The sequence below is a fragment of the Rhinichthys klamathensis genome, unplaced genomic scaffold (assembly GCF_029890125.1).
Source record: "Rhinichthys klamathensis goyatoka isolate OS25496 unplaced genomic scaffold, OSU_Roscu_1.1 h1tg000613l_1, whole genome shotgun sequence".
In the NCBI taxonomy this organism is placed as follows: domain Eukaryota; kingdom Metazoa; phylum Chordata; class Actinopteri; order Cypriniformes; family Leuciscidae; genus Rhinichthys; species Rhinichthys klamathensis.
In genome coordinates this window covers 253,851-270,149 of record NW_026607066.1, presented here as the reverse complement: position 1 = coordinate 270,149, position 16,299 = coordinate 253,851, and the positions used below count along the sequence as shown (strand labels likewise).

General features: G+C 37.2%; 1 protein-coding gene across 4 annotated transcripts; it reads left to right on the top strand.

The window, feature by feature from the left end:
• The first annotated feature begins 34 nt into the window (after positions 1-34).
• On the top strand, positions 35-12,413 carry pfkfb2b (6-phosphofructo-2-kinase/fructose-2,6-biphosphatase 2b). 4 transcript variants are annotated; one of them, XM_056240790.1, is made up of 17 exons: positions 35-196; positions 582-728; positions 3,890-4,015; positions 5,359-5,455; positions 5,857-5,923; positions 6,114-6,188; positions 6,290-6,346; positions 6,470-6,594; positions 7,507-7,714; positions 7,793-7,942; positions 8,029-8,133; positions 8,245-8,374; positions 8,634-8,696; positions 8,779-8,843; positions 10,365-10,559; positions 11,557-11,579; positions 12,088-12,413. In XM_056240790.1, exons 2-17 carry the CDS (start codon positions 641-643, stop codon positions 12,155-12,157), a joined length of 1,644 nt encoding a protein of 547 aa, XP_056096765.1. In that variant the 5' UTR covers positions 35-196; positions 582-640; the 3' UTR covers positions 12,158-12,413. The 4 variants fall into 4 exon arrangements, with proteins under 4 accessions (XP_056096765.1, XP_056096767.1, XP_056096766.1 ...); XM_056240792.1 differs by lacking the exon at positions 10,365-10,559 and having other exon boundaries at positions 36-191; XM_056240791.1 differs by lacking the exon at positions 11,557-11,579 and having other exon boundaries at positions 36-191.
• The last annotated feature ends 3,886 nt before the right edge of the window (positions 12,414-16,299 follow it).

Sequence of the window (16,299 nt, the reverse complement as noted above, 5' to 3'; positions counted from 1 at the left end):
GACGTAGAGACACACCTTCACTCACGCGCTTGGCGCTGGTTGCCATGGAAGGTTATCAAGTGCAAAACCGGCTGGGAGGCAAAGACACCCTGCGGCCTGAGCAAAGACATTGAACCTGCCGGTCGGACCGGCGGATACAGGATAAAATACGGACCCCGGGGTTGAAGGGGTGACTAACTTATTAGGACGCAGTAAGGTCTCACGTTTTACGTGTCACGTTTTAGTCATAGTGCTTTAATGTGTCTGTTTAATATATTGATTCTACGGTGTTATAAACGTGTGGATTAGACCATCAGTGACTGATTGTTGTCAAACCCTCTGTTTACGGTTATGACGTAACATGGTGTCCTCAGCATCCTCTTCTCTGTTGTGACGTACGCGACATTTGTTGTTACTGCGCTGCGGATGACTGAGAAAATGACGATGTGGCGAGAATAAAAGATGCATGTCAATGAGTAGAGCATAATTGTATAGGGGAAATGTTTTCAATTTTCATTTTAATAAACCCATATCGTCGTTTTCACTAACGTAGGTTGCGTATAGTGTCTTTATTTCGCATTTTTTTCCTCTTCTCTCTGCAGGTGCACTGTGTTTTTACAGTAGGAAGAGCGAGCGAGTGATTAAGTCTGTCAGATTCAGTATGTCTGCGTGGCTGCAGCAGGAGGCTGGTTCAACCAGTTCTGCTGAACCCAAGAAATCAGAGCCCAGAGGCCAAGAGAAGAAATGCTGTAAGTTATGTTACACAACATGAACATGCTTTCACATTCCACAAGATGTTGTTTTGAATCCCAGTTTAAACCAGCTTAAGGTGGTCAGATGGTTAGGCTGGTCTGTTTTAGTATGGTTTGAGGTACTTTTCAGCTGATGAGAATGTTTCCCACAGGCCACATAACTGTTTTGTCCCTGGCCCAGTAACGTTAAATGTAATCGACGGCATGAATCATATCACAGTTGCCCTTCTTATAGTGCCAGCTGTCACTGAGGCTGCAAAACAGAAGTTCACTGTCGGTCTAGATTAGAAATGTGCTTCCCTTTATTTAGATATGCATTCTCTGTTATGCTGGTTTCAAATTGCAGATCAAGGTAGAGGCACATTTGTTTAGGTTTCTTTTCCCAGTCATCAAATTGCTGACATGAGGTCATGTTCATTGTTGGGGGTAACTCATTACAAGTAACTTGAGTTACATAATCAGATTACTTTTTCATGTAACTAGTAAAGTACTTCGATATTTTGTTGTAAATTGAAAAAGTAACGAAGTTACTTTTTCAAATAAGTAACTCTAGTTACTTTCACATTTATTGACTAACAGCTCTCTACTGTCCCCATGTTGAGAGAAATAAATTGAGGAGGTGGTGTGTGCGCTGTGGAAGCATGATGGTTATTTAAGTTCTAGACTGAATTAACATCCATACTTGTAGAACTTGCACAAAACATTCAATATTCATCAAAACGAATAAAAACAGTAAAATGCAGAACTTTTGTAATTAACTATATTAAATAAATTACACAAATATACTTTATTTATTTAATCTCACTTTATTAACCAATGTCTTTGCTGCTGACCTTCAATGATCTAATTCAACCATACTAATAAGCAAAAATTACTTTATATTAGAGTTAGAAATAAGAGTGTTGAACTTCCTTCTCCTGTATCCCATTGTTCCAGAATGGCAGCACAGCTGAAAGGTTTGTTTGAGCGGCGCCCTCTACTGTACAGGCGTAACTAGGCATTTCCTTCAGCCTGAGGCACACTTTTGGTGTGAAAGCCAAGGGCCTTAAAGGTGCAGTATGTGATTTTTAGCGGCATCGAGTGGTGAGGTTGCAAATTGCAACCAACAAAAGTTACGGTGGCCGACAGGAAAAGATGTCGTCGTCAGAGACAGCAGAGAGTAGCCAAGTTCAGCAATGAGGTTTTTCTACAAAGATAAATTAAGAAATTTTGTTTACTTTATTATTCAGTAAAACGATATGTTATTGCGAATATTAATTGTTACTTTTTCTTCATTGTGTCAGTGTTTTATTCGGAAGCTATTTGTGTAATAGCTTCCTTGCACGAAGAACAACATAGTAACGAAACGTGTTTGTCCGTTTAGGACCACTGTAGAAACATGTCGGCACATTTCAATGTAAGGGGACCCGCGGTGTATGTAGATAGAAGTGGCTCATTCTAAGGTAATAAAAACATAACGGTTCATTAAGTAAGGTCTTTATACACCACTGAAAACATATTTATGTATATGATATTGCATTTCTGTCAACAGATCCTCCTAAATATTACACAATGCACCTTTAACATTTGCCAAAAATATAACTTTTTTGTTATTAAAAAACAAACAAGCAAGCCCAGCCTAGGTGAGAAAAAGTAACGCAAAAGTAATGTAACACAATGTCTTTACACATTACTTTTCATAAAAAGTAACTAAGTAACGGAATTAGTTACTTTTTTGGGGAGTAATGCAATATTGTAATGCATTACTTTTAAAAGTAACTTTCCCCAACACTGGTAATGTTTTCTTCATACCTAATATGTTCATTATTAAACAAAAAATCCAGGGATTTAATTTGCATGTGGTATTCTTTTTTTTATCCTTTGAGAAAGAAAAAAACATACCTAGATCTTGGCAGAAGATCTAGGCAGATGTCTGTTTGTTTAACAATGGTCTAGAAAGAAATGTAATGCTCCAAAAAAAATTCTTTTTAAATGTCTTTATGTGACGGTAAAGACATTTAAAATGTTACAAAAGATTTATATTTCCAATAATTGCTGTTCTATTGAACTTTCTATTCACCAAATAATTTTGGAAAATGTAATCTGTTTCCACAAAAATATTAAGCAGCAAAACTGTTTTCAACATTGGTAATAAGAAATGTTTCTTGAGCAGCAAATCAGCATATTAAAATGATTTCTGAAGGATCATGTGACACTGAAGACTGGAGTAATGATGCTGAAAATTCAGCTTTGCCATCACAGGAATAAGTTACATTTTAAATAACTTATTAAAATAGAAAACAGCTAATTCAAATTGTAATATTATTTTACGATATTATTGTTTTTACTGTATATTTAATAATAATAAAAACAGTCTTGGTGATCATAAGAAACAAATTACGACCTTGATACAAGGTGTCAAAAGTCTCAGAGTTTCAGGTCTTATTTTGTACTGAAGTAGTGGAAAGTACTAGCCTGGTTAAAACCAGACCATTCTCAGTTGTAACTGAGTTATGGTCTGGCAAAGCGTCATAGACAAATCATTTCCAGAGGGGCGTCACCAACGGACGTCGCGGATAGACCTAAAACCAATCAGAGCGATGAAGGAGATGACGTATGCAGAGCGGCGGAGAAATGTCTCCGAGTGTTGTTCTTTGCTCGGTTTTAACTAAAAGGAAACGTTCAAATCGCTTAAAACAGACGCGTTAGCTGATTCGAACGAGTGATGTTCGACGACGGCATCCATCTTTGTAATGTAGGCTACAAAATCTGCTTCAAAATCCCAGCGCTGTCTTCATCGTGTAAAGCCCGCCCCAACGTTTCTGATTGGTGCCGCGATTTCGACGGATTGGAAATGGGCTTGAATGAGCTCTTTGCCAGACTAACTTTCAGAGCAAATCTAAATTTGCCGGAAGTTGTCTGGGTTTTCCCAGGCTAGGAAAGTACCATAAACCACAAACGTGCAAACATAAACTCATACATTCTGACATGCATCAGGCATAAAGTAATTGTGTTGTTTGATTTTATGTAATTTTTGGTGCAGATGCAGTTGGTGTTGGTATGTGAAATTTTAGTATTTTATATTTGGCAGATTATAATTGATAGTACTGGAGACCATAACTTCCTCCAGTCCATGATGTGCTGTTGACAACGTCTGTCTGTTTTTTGTCTGACCACAGCATGGGCGTCTTACATGACAAACTCCCCCACGTTAATTGTCATGATCGGCCTCCCTGCCAGAGGCAAAACATACATGTCGAAGAAGCTCACACGCTACCTCAACTGGATAGGAGTTCCCACAAAGGGTGAGCGGGCAGCTGGATTTAGACAGTTGCGACATGTCAAATGACACTCACTATAAATATCATCTGTCTCCTATTTTAAATGCTCCATTTAGCTCTCAGCTGATCATTTCTATCAATAGTCTATTAAGAGGTTACATTTTAACTTGCATTGGCAACCAACACATTTAAAGAGGACCTATTATGTGGTTTTTTTACATTTTAAACTTTCTTTAGTGTGTAATGTTGCTGTTTGAGCATGAATAAGGTCTGAAAAGTTACAAAGCACAAAGTCACTGCAAAGGGAGTTATTCTCAGATCAGTAAGCAATGATTCTGACCTCCCTGAAACACCTCGATTGTAGTCTTGAGGTTCCTTCTGGGAGCGAACACATCACAATTTATCCCTCATTTAAATAATTCCCATCCAAGGCATACGCAAAAAAGGGCGAGGCCTGGTAGAGTTGCTTTAATAACAGGGCTGCGTCCAAAATCACAATCTCTTGAGTAATTACTTCACGACCGCTAAAAAGTATGTTTTATATAGTATGTCTGGTGTAGTATGAATGTAATCTGGACATACTACATTCGCCATGTTGTCATTATCATGTGACCTACCAGTGTCAGTTACGTCCCTTCATTGCCATTCACAAATTCACTCCCGTGGCCTTGTGGGATAGTAAAGTGTCCATCGTATGCACACTTAAGAATCTCGTCGGAAGAAGTAGGTCATCCACGTACTTTTTGCCTACTCTTTTATGAGTATTGTGAATTCGGACATACTATTCTGTCACATACTGTTTTTTCGCCTACTATATAGTAGGGAAGTATACGATTTAGCATTCAGCCCAAGTGAATCAGCCTCAAGTTAGTGCTTACACCTGAGAAGCTGAAACTTGCTGTTATGTTAAGGGGCGTGACATTTCCGAAACACACTCGAAGCGGTTGACCCATCACAACAAACTTGTGGTCCAGCCGACCAATCAGAGCACATTGTGCTTTTTGGTAGGAGGGCTTCATAGAGACAGGAAATAAACAGCGTTAATGACAGACTGGGAAGAGAGGTTCTGCAACAATGTAATATATATAAAAAATAATGTGTTTTTTGAACATTCAATCATGAAGACCTATTCTAGTAGACCCCAAAAACAAAACCAAGACATAAGGCATAAAATGGCTTCTTTCAACTCAATCTCTCTTGAGTGCATCATGACCCACAATACAAGTGTTTTAGTCACTGTAACTTACTTTACATCTTTACATACAGAGTGATATCACCATGATGCATTACAGTTGTGCAAAAACTGATCAAGAATGTGACAATGTAGAGATTAACCGTCATTCCTTGTTTATTGGTTTATTGTGCAGTGTTTAACCTTGGTGTGTACCGGAGGGAAGCAGTTAAAGCATACAAGTCATATGATTTCTTCAGACATGACAATGAGGAAGCCATGAAGATACGGAAGTAGGATTATATCTTTTGTGTGTGATTTAATGGAAGAGTTCCCCCCACAAATGAAAGTTCTGTCATTGTTTACTCACCCTCATGTTGTTCCAAACCTGTTAGACTTTCTTTCTTCTGTGGAACATGAAAAGAGAAGTTTACTTTCATACAATGTCTTGTGTAGAAAAGTTCACAATATTGTTTATAGTGTATATGTAATAATAATGTATATGTTTTCAGTAAACCAAGAAACTAATGTGACTAAAGTAAGCCTGTTAGACTAATATGATGGCAGAAGGATTAAGACATTTCCTGAAGGTTACATCAGTGCATTTCTGACAGGATTGTTTGTGTTTTTCCTGAGAACTGCTGAATTAAAAAATATATATATATATATATGGTTATATTTGCATCCCAAACAGACAATTTGCCTTGGTGGCCCTGCAAGATGTCAAGGCCTACTTTAATGAGGAAGGTGGACAAATAGCTGTAAGGTTTTACCTTTTTCTGTGTTCACATCAATTATTTACTTTAATGTAGTGTGGAATGTTATTAATTTTAAGAATAGCCTAATAATAAGATTCAGATTATATATATATATATATATATATATATATTTGATTAATACATAGATAATTATGTGACATTGTCCTCATTCTTTTTTATTTTTTTATTTTAGGTATTTGATGCCACAAACACAACCCGGGAGAGGCGTGATCTTATATTAAATTTTGTACAGGAAAATGCATTCAAGGTAGCCAAATGTGCAATTTAAACGTTCATAAGATGAGTTATCTTTGTGTGGAAGTGATATGTGATTATCATTTTCCTATTTCTGTGTGTTTACGTTTGCAGGTGTTTTTTGTGGAGTCAGTATGTGATGATCCAGAGGTTATTGCTGCAAACATCCTGGTATGTTGTGATGTTTGGTTTGCACTTCATTAAACTGATGGTATAATGATTACAGCAACATAGCAGTATTACTGTTCATTATCTTTTCAACAGTTGTCTCTTATGTGCCTTTTGTATCTTCAGGAAGTCAAGGTTTCAAGTCCAGATTATCCAGAAAGACACAGAGAGAGAGTCATGGATGATTTCCTGAAACGCATCGAATGTTATAAAGTCACTTACCAACCACTAGATCCTGATGAATATGAGAAGTAAGAATGATTCAAAAATCAAACATTATTTTTGCATATCTGAATGTACATACATTTTCTTTGGAATAAATCTTCTATTTTTCCTTCAAATTGCCACAATTTCGCTATTTTAAAGGTTCCTACTTTTGTTTTTGGAGGTCTCCTACAATAGGTTTACATGCATCCAAGGTCAAAAAATACTGTAATTTTCTCATAATATACATTGCAGCATCACCTCTTTTCTCACAGTGTCTAAAATAGTTTGATAAAGGTTTCTGTCTCTATAAAACTTCTCCTTTCCGAGAGCCTACTCTGCTCTGATTGTCAGATGGCCCAGTCTGTTGTGATTGGTCTACAGCTTACAGCGCATGTCGAAAACGAAATGTCCATTACCATATCTGAATTTTCCGGAGGCTTCCACAGCACTTGTACACACAGTGATACGAACAGTAACAATAGCGTCGGCTTGACCGTATCAATACAAGTCCTCATCCTTTGGAAGTGCATGCAAAGTGGATTTGCTTTCGCATAGCAGAAAACAGCGTCTTCTCGACATGTCGAAAACACAAACCAAACTCCTCCAGGTCTCCTCTAGGTCAAGTAGATGTTGTTTGTGGGCAGCCAATGAAGACCATAGGCTGGAAGTATGCAAATTTGTTACAAACCTACATAGGTTTGTGCAGGAATAAGACTGGAGTTACTGACGACTCATTCCAGGCAGTTCAGAATTGGTTCTTTCGTTTGGGAAACAATAACTCCATTTATCATGCACTTTGATCTTTGAAACTTTGCAGACCTTTTACATTCACAAACAGCTGTATTACACACTAAATGGAAGGTAATATCCAAAAAAGCATAACAGGGGCACTTTGAACGTTATGAACAGGAAAAGACAAACTTAAAATGTACTCTTTTTTTTTTTTTTTTCTCCAGAGACCTGTCCTTCATCAAGGTGATGAACGTGGGCCGCCGGTTCCTGGTAAACCGTGTTCAGGACTACATCCAGAGCAAGATTGTCTACTACCTCATGAACATCCACGTACACTCGCACTCCATCTACCTCTGCAGGCACGGAGAAAGCGAGCACAACGTCCAGGGCCGCATCGGAGGAGACGCTGAACTCTCCTCCCGGGGGAGACAGGTCTGAACTCATTCATTGCTGCCTTTATAGTGGTTATTCATCAGAAGATGCTTGACTTTCTCTCTCCTTTGCGTGTAGTTTGCCAGTGCCCTGCGTGGGTTCATTAAGGAGCATATTAAGCTCTCTGACTTGAAGGTTTGGACCAGCCAGTTAAGGAGAACCATCCAGACGGCTGAGGAGCTGGGAGTTCCCTATGAGCAGTGGAAAATCCTCAATGAGATAGATGCCGTTAGTATGCCCAGGTCCCAGTGGAGATTACATGCAGTTTAGATGTATTGTATGTTCATTCATCAGCAATTTTTGCTCTGAAACAGGGTGTATGTGAGGAGATGACCTATGAAATGATCCAGAACACATTCCCAGAAGAGTTTGCCTTAAGGGATCAGGACAAATACCACTACAGATATCCAGGAGGGGAGGTACAGCATGTCATGAACTACTCACTTTGTTAAAGTTCTTCAGATTATGTCTCTCTGAGACATATTTCAAAAGTATTTCAGAGTGTTTCAAAATGCTCTCTTTTCTTGTAGTCATATATGGACCTGGTTCAGCGACTGGAACCTGTGATTATGGAGCTTGAGAGACAAGGCAATGTACTAGTCGTCTGCCATCAGGCGGTTATGCGCTGCCTACTAGCTTATTTCTTGGACAAGAGTGCAGGCAAGATGCATTTGCATTTTGAAAAGAATGCTAAAACTTAAAAAAAAACTGCCTAATCTTTGCAACTGTATATATATATATATATGGTTATATTTTTATCTCACCTTAAACCACAATTTCAACAAGACGATATTATTTCAATAATACCATATATATATATATATATTCAAGACCATATATATCATAATATGCAACAACAGTGATCAATACATCACAGAAATGTACATCAACTGAAACCTTTTTTTATATTTTGTCTCAGATGATCTCCCCTATTTGAAATGTCCCCTTCACACAGTCATGAAGCTCACTCCTGTTGCCTATGGTGGGTTGGACAGTTGTTTCCTCACTTTTGCAAACACACACATGGAAATTCTGTTCACAAACGATTTTGAATTATGTTTTAGGTTGCAAAGTGGAAATGTTTTATCTGAATGTGGAGGCAGTGAATACACATAGGGACCGACCACTGGTGAGTCCACATCTGTCTCTGTGGTGTTCTCTCTTTCAGTATGAAATATTAATGGAGGTAATTAAATATTCATTTTAAAATAATTGGGGCCACATTTATCTCTCAGATTTTAAATGTTTTAGAAACTTATGTTTCTACTTAAGCATGCTATGTTTCTTATGGTACAGCCTTGGAAATCTTATAGGCTTTCTATTGATTGGGAATTACAATTTCATCACTGCATGTTTGCCGTCTGTGATGCTTGTTTTTCTTAGATAATGTTGGTTAAAGCATTTTTCTATCCACAGCATCTGTGATGTGCTGTCAATTACCACAGGAAATAATTTTGACTCATTTTAAACAAATTGACTAATTCATCCTCCTGGAACAATAGTCCCACTTCTACTGCAACTTTACAGCTCAAAAACTGATGCAAGTTCTTTAACGACACATTTGTTTTTAAACCATGTATGCCTTGCCTCATAGACTTCTACTCTAAACAGTGTAAAATGATTCAAATGGTTTTCGTTTAAAAAAAAAAAAAACCTGTAATTAAATAAAATATCATATAAATATCAGATGGAAAACTTAAATTATAATTTGAACTAAAACATTATTAAAATATAAATATTATCTATAAACTATTAAAATGACAAAAGCACATGGCAAAATTACTTAAACTAAAAATCAAATTGAAAACTGAAAGTATAAATTAAAAAAGTTGATTCAAAATATGAATACTAAAATGACAATGATTCTAAGGGCATCACTGTAAATGTATTTTTTGTTATTTTTAACTGAATGATGGGTCAAAGTTGTTGTCTATGGTTAATTGTTAACCCATAACACTCTTTAAGCTATGTTCTGTTGTTTAATCAAAACTGTCAGTCAAATGGTTTGATTAAAAATCTTCTTCCTCTTTTGCTTATTCACCTCATCAGAGTGAGGATCAACCGTCCCCTGTATATGTTGATGATTTACAATATTTGTACAGATGTAATATAGCCTAGAGTTTTGTGTGTAAATCACAGTTATGATGTCTCAGCAGCCTGTGGTTGTAATGTAACTCTGCGTTTGTGTTGTGAGTTATGCTTATCCATGTGTTGAACGCTCCATTGAACGACATTGTGCTGATGTTTTAGAATGTTAACCTGAAGTAATTTATCATACTTTTTAGTCTGTATATATTGATTGATTAATGTGGATTATCTTTGGGAATACTTGGAGCTGTGGAGACTGAAGACTGATGTGTCCTGTTCGCTATTGAGATGTGTGCTAAAGGTCTTTAAAGATGAGCTATATGTGTAGGCCAGCGATGTCCAAACTCGGGCCTGGAGGGACGCTGTCCCGCAGAGTTTAGCTCCAACTTGCCTCAACACACCTGCCTGGAAGTTTCTAGTATACCTAGGAAGACTTGGGTGTGTTTAATTGGGGTTGGAGCTGAGCTCTTCAGGACAGTGGCCCTCCAGGAGCAGGATTGGACACCCCTGGTGTAGGCGGTCTCTCTTTTTAACCCAGCCAGTCTCTCCCATCTCAAACCAGGGGAAAGTCAGACGAGACTCTGCCCCTCTGCTGCTAAGGCGGAATAGTTACACCCCACTTTCCAGTCATGACCAGGTTAAGCGGCCCCGTCTCTACAGCGCTGGCAACCGGTCCTGGCTGCCCCTCACCCCCTCCCCCACCGCCCTGCACTTCCCTGACACACCAGACGGGGCGCTGCTGCTTCAGCAAAGCCAAGTTAGTGTCAGAATCTGAAGCCCTGGGATATTAAATGGACTCGATTGACCCAGTGATGTCCTGACATGAACCCACCCTCACCCTGGTGTTCTGAATCACCTGTGAATGTCACACCCAGTACTGTTTGTGCTAAATGCATGAAACCATTTCAGTTTGGCAGTCTCCTCTATTTTGTTCCTTGTTTTTTATGTAAGAGCATGTTCTTAACTCCTTGTTCAGCTTGAGCTTCTTTTTTTGTTTTGCTGTATGGGTACATGCCACAGGCCATACAATATCCATAACTTACCAGCTAACAGTTCTAATGTGTCATTATCCGACATATATACAACAACAACATATTTATAATATGTTACAATATTTACAATTACAACAATTATTTTTCCTTAAGAAAATCAGTCACTTGTTGCCAATATATTTAATGTGCTTACAGGAATAGTTTCCCCAAAAATGAAAATTGTCATCATTTACTCATCCTTTCTCAACAAAGATTTTTCTTTTCTGTGGAACATAAAAAATGTATAAGAATTTTAGCTGCTCTTTTCCACACAATGAAAGTGAATGGTGACCAAAAATGAGTAAAAAGTCATTTTAAAATCATACAGTAGGCATATTCACATTTCACAAAATATTTGAGGCTGTATTACAGAAACTTCCTATCCTAATTCTTGGCTTCTCAAGTTCTATTTGCTTGTGAAATTACCATGCTTAATAGATTCTTACTCATTAGCTTTCATTGTATGGAAGCGAGCAGAGCAACATGTTTTATTTCATGCAGAAAAACAAAAGTCTTATGGGTTTGGAATGACATGAGGGTTAGTAAATGATGACCTAATTTTCATTTTTGGTTGAAAACTGATGTTGTGCCTGAGGAATCAATATTCCTTGTCCAAGTTTTACTCTGAACATGCGAATTTGTCCATGCGCTTCAGTTGTCTTCTCCATATTTGTCTCTCCTCTTCCCCCTTCATCCTTCATCCTTCTCTCTCTGTTCTCACAGTCTCGTGTGGTTGGCAGTCATCTGTGAGTATATTTAATCGATATGTGTGATGTCACAAACGTACCGTATGTTGATTCTTGGTTGTCTTTTCTGCCAGCTTTCTTATAACCTGCATTTATGTTGGAAGATTCGATCACAATCATGTTTTTATATGTGTGTTTGTTATGACTTGAATTATGTAACTGTTCAGAACGCAGCAGAATCAGGTTGTCCTGTGTTGTGACATGTCTTTCTTTGTAGAGAATTCTGTTTACCTTTTCAAATGCTTAAACAAGTTATTACACCAAGTCAAATAGTAATACACTGCAAGCATATAGATCCAGGATAAGCATGAGTTTTTTTTCTTTTTTTCTTTATAAAAAAAAAGTAGTTTGAATTGTCTTTTAAATTGAAATCTAAAGGGGCCTATATATTTTCTGAAGGCAGTGACAGTATTTTTGATAAATATTATAGAATTTGATACTTAACGATACTGATACTCCTTATATTGAAGTTTAACTTTATCTCTATCTCTCTCACTTTTTTTTTGAGGACTCCTTGTGTGAAGGAATCAACTTTGACTGCCCAGACGAAGCTAATGACTGTTTCCGCTTCTGAGTGAGATGGGAGAATTTCCAAAATCCTGCATGACACTGAAACTTTGCTTTTAGACTCCCAACCTCCTGCTTGCTTTATCAGTGCTAGGACTACATTTCCCATCAACCCCCTGCATGACAAATCCCCACTGAATGATGGAATGTATATGAATGATATGAATATATATATTTATGACCCAACAAAGAATATTTATTTTAAGCGATAATGCCTTATTGAAGATTGAACAAAGGAGAATCCTCTCTATGATCCTCTTGAATGTTCTCTGATTCACAACGTGGGTTGTGCAACTGATGCTGACCTCCATACAGACAGAGTCTGTGTTGCAACACAATGTTGTTTGCAACGAAGCATTTTCACAACTATTACAACATCTTCATATGTATACCATAGTCAGTCATCATCAGAAAGAAGACAAGCCTTATTCAGGGAATTAATGGAAGAGAGATTTGATATAGATAGAGCAGGAGCTTTTCAAGGTTTGTTTTGTGGCTTCAAGGAATGCACTAACCAAGAGTACAATGAAATATTCTTTTGTCTTGCACATTTTCTTAATAAGAATGATATTTATGGGATATTGTACAAAGTTAGCTACTCGTGTGATATTTTTATAGAAATGTATTTGTGTGTCGCACTCGCATTATGTCAAAATGACAGGGATTTGTCGGATTCAGTATGTAAAATGGGTATATTTTATAGGTAAGGTCACCGCTGATGATGCTAGCAAATATAGTTGTTTTTATTAAGGTTTTGAATGTAATACTCTTTAAGCTGGTTATGCGTTTGTTAAAACTGGAAATACTAGCTTAACAAGTCGTTTTATATTTCCGTGTGAGGAGCTGCACTATTCTCAACAGCATGTCATCAACCAATGACATTGGATAAAATAGTTGATTGATGCATAAAATGCCTTTTGATGGTTTAATGTTAAGGCAAAAATGTCATGGTACTGTTCACTGCGACTTTCCTTTTTTATTTTACATGTTTAATCACATTTTTGCCTCACTGCATAATTTGAAATGAAGGTGTGACACATGTATTTTCAAAAGTAATTCCATGTGGTCTGAAATAAGGTTATAAATGCTACATGCATGCACAATAATTACAAAATACATTAGCAAAATGCTGCAGAATTGTGTTCAAAATAGCTAGAATGGAGCATACATGTCACGACTTCACGTCAACTTTTCAATTTCATGTCAACTATGATCAGTGTCCAGAACATTAACACCATCAGCACTTGTTTATGTTCGTTATGTTTGTTCAACCCAGCTGCATAAAATAGCAAAAATCAAGGTCCAGTTAAGGTATCCACGCATGCATTGCCCTTAGTGACTGCTGTGAGGGCACAGTACATATTGCACACCATGTGACTTTCAACTGTTATAAATGCTGTACAATGGCAATGCAACACACAATATACAGAAAAATATATTATATTCAGACCGTAGAATTTTGCCTGTAACAATGCTGTTCTCAAATACATACAATTAAACAGCTCCTGTTATGTCATACTTCTGTTATTGTGCAAGTCTTATTTTGTGTGTTTGTTTGTGTGTGTGGCCGTGACAGTGGCATGATAGCCACCAGATGGCGCCCAAAGACTTAACTTATGAAGTCTTTTCTTGATGAAAGACAGATAAGGATTTGTTACATTATAGTTAAGCAATTAGAAACTATAGCCTAGTGTGAATTTTGTCGCTGCTAAAGTGGTTGTGTTCTGCAAATGCTTTGGTTATAAAGGACACCCTCAAATACCTCATTTGGTTCTTAATAAAATATTTACGTTAAAATTGTATTTTATGGAGAAAATTAAGTCAAATCCCTGACCAAAGCGCTATACACAACAAACATTCGCCAGGACCGGAACTTTTGTATTAGGCTATAGACGAATATTTTTATCATCACCGTTCTTGTAATCAAATGTTGTTCCATTATACTCAAGTATTTGTTGTAAATTATCTGTCCTAAATAACATTTGCCAGTGATATCCAGCCTCGCCATTGCACTTCATCTATAGGCCTATCACAGTAGTGTGACTGACAGAAATGAATGGTTGCACCTGGAACACACACAAACACACTGCCTCTCGGTGTTACATAACCCTGATGGAGATAGAGGAGAACCACAAGAGAAGTATTAACTTCTTGTCACTGCAGGTAAAGGAAGAAATATCTAAAACGGCCATGTTTACAATGCCACCTATTCTGGGTGCAACCATAGCCTACTCTTCCTCTTGTTTGTCTGCTTAGATGCTAAACGTAGGCTATTGTCTTTTGAATGGGGCGGGGGGGAAAAAAACAAATCCATTGACTCTCTTTAAAATGAATGTGTCAGTATCATTTCATGCATCAGTGAGAGCTGAAAAGTGCAGGTGCTTCATAAGAGCATGTTAAAAAGCCCATGAAAACTGTTTGAGGTTTCACTTCAGCATAGTGTTCCAGTCTGACCACAATAGCACGGTTGTCCTATCTAGGGATGATTACATAGATCAACTTTCTGTTATTTATTTTTCCTCTCTTTTCCCCCACTTACTCTTTCTCTGCTTTCCATCTGATTTGTTTTTCCATCACTTTGTAAAGCTGCTGTTGTCTTTCAAATGTGTGGTTGTTGCAGACAGGTAATTATATACTGGCTCCTTGAGGTGCACATAAGAATCTTTTGTTGGTCTTTTGTGTGTAACTACCCACCGAGAGTCCAACAGGACTGGTTTTGCTCAATGTGTCTATTAGAGTAATGTTATATAAAAAAATAATATTATTATACCAATACCTCTTTACATTGGCTCACAATGAAGTATCAAATTCCTACTAAAGCATAAGGAGTGAAGATATTGTCAGTGAAAATATTTAATATTATTGATCAAAATATTGGCCACACGAGGTCTTTAAGTTTTGTATTAATAATATTAAATGCGCAGAAAGTGACAACATTTGGGGGGGGGGGACAATATTTGTGTCTTCCAGATTTGACACACAAATTAAGACTTGCACAATAACAGAAGTATGACATAACAGGAGCTGTTTAATTGTATGTATTTGAGAACAGCATTGTTACAGGCAAAATTCTACGGTCTGAATATAATATATATTTTCTGTATATTGTGTGTGGCATTGCCATTGTACAGCATGTATAATAATTTATAACAGTTGAAAGTCACATGGTGTGCAATATGCATTATATGAGAAGAAAGACATACAAGATCCATTCAACCAACCCAGTGTGAGTCAAAGGTCACTAAAAAAAGTATTTGACCAATCAGAATCAAGTATCTCAGAGAACTATGCAATAATAATGATTATTAGCGCCTTCTCTGAGGGTTGTGGCAATTCAGGTTCTTTCCCACCCTGCTTGCTTTCTCTTTCTTTGCTTTTTCTTTCAGTCTGACACACTGTGAGTGAAGGATATCAAATTCCCCAGAAAGCTCTCGGACAGGTGAGCGCTGCTTTGGGTGACCTCCATCTCTCACATTACGGTGCTAAACTGCAACTCCCTGGTGTTCTCGATTACATGCGTGCACACACACACACACACACACACACACACACATACACACACACACACACACACACACACACACACACGCACACACACACACACACACACACACAGGTGTGATCCTTACACATCATTCTGTTTTTGTTGTCACAGAGTATCGTACATCACTAAGGTCAAGAGTATTAAATTCCAGTGCCTTATCATACAAAAGTGTTTATATATATCATGCCCAAGTTAGCATTTATTTGATAATTAAAATACAGTAAAACAGTAATATTGTGAAGAATTATTACAATTTAAAAGAACTGTTTTCTATTTTTATTTATTTTAAAATATAATGTATACCTGTGATGATAAAGCTGAATTTTCAGCATCAGTTTTCAGTGTCACATGATCCTTCAGAAATCACTCTAAAATGATGATTTGCTGCTCAAAAACATTTCTTATTATCAATGTTGTAAACAGTTGTGCTAAATAATATATAGATATTTTTTGTGGAAACTATTTCTTAGGCTTATTTGATGAATATAAAGTTCGAAAGAACACCATCAACCTAATGTAACCAATTTAATGCATACTTGCTAAACAAAAGTAGCCTACTAATTAATTTTAAACAAGTTAGTTGAATGGATCTTGTATGTCTTTCTTCTC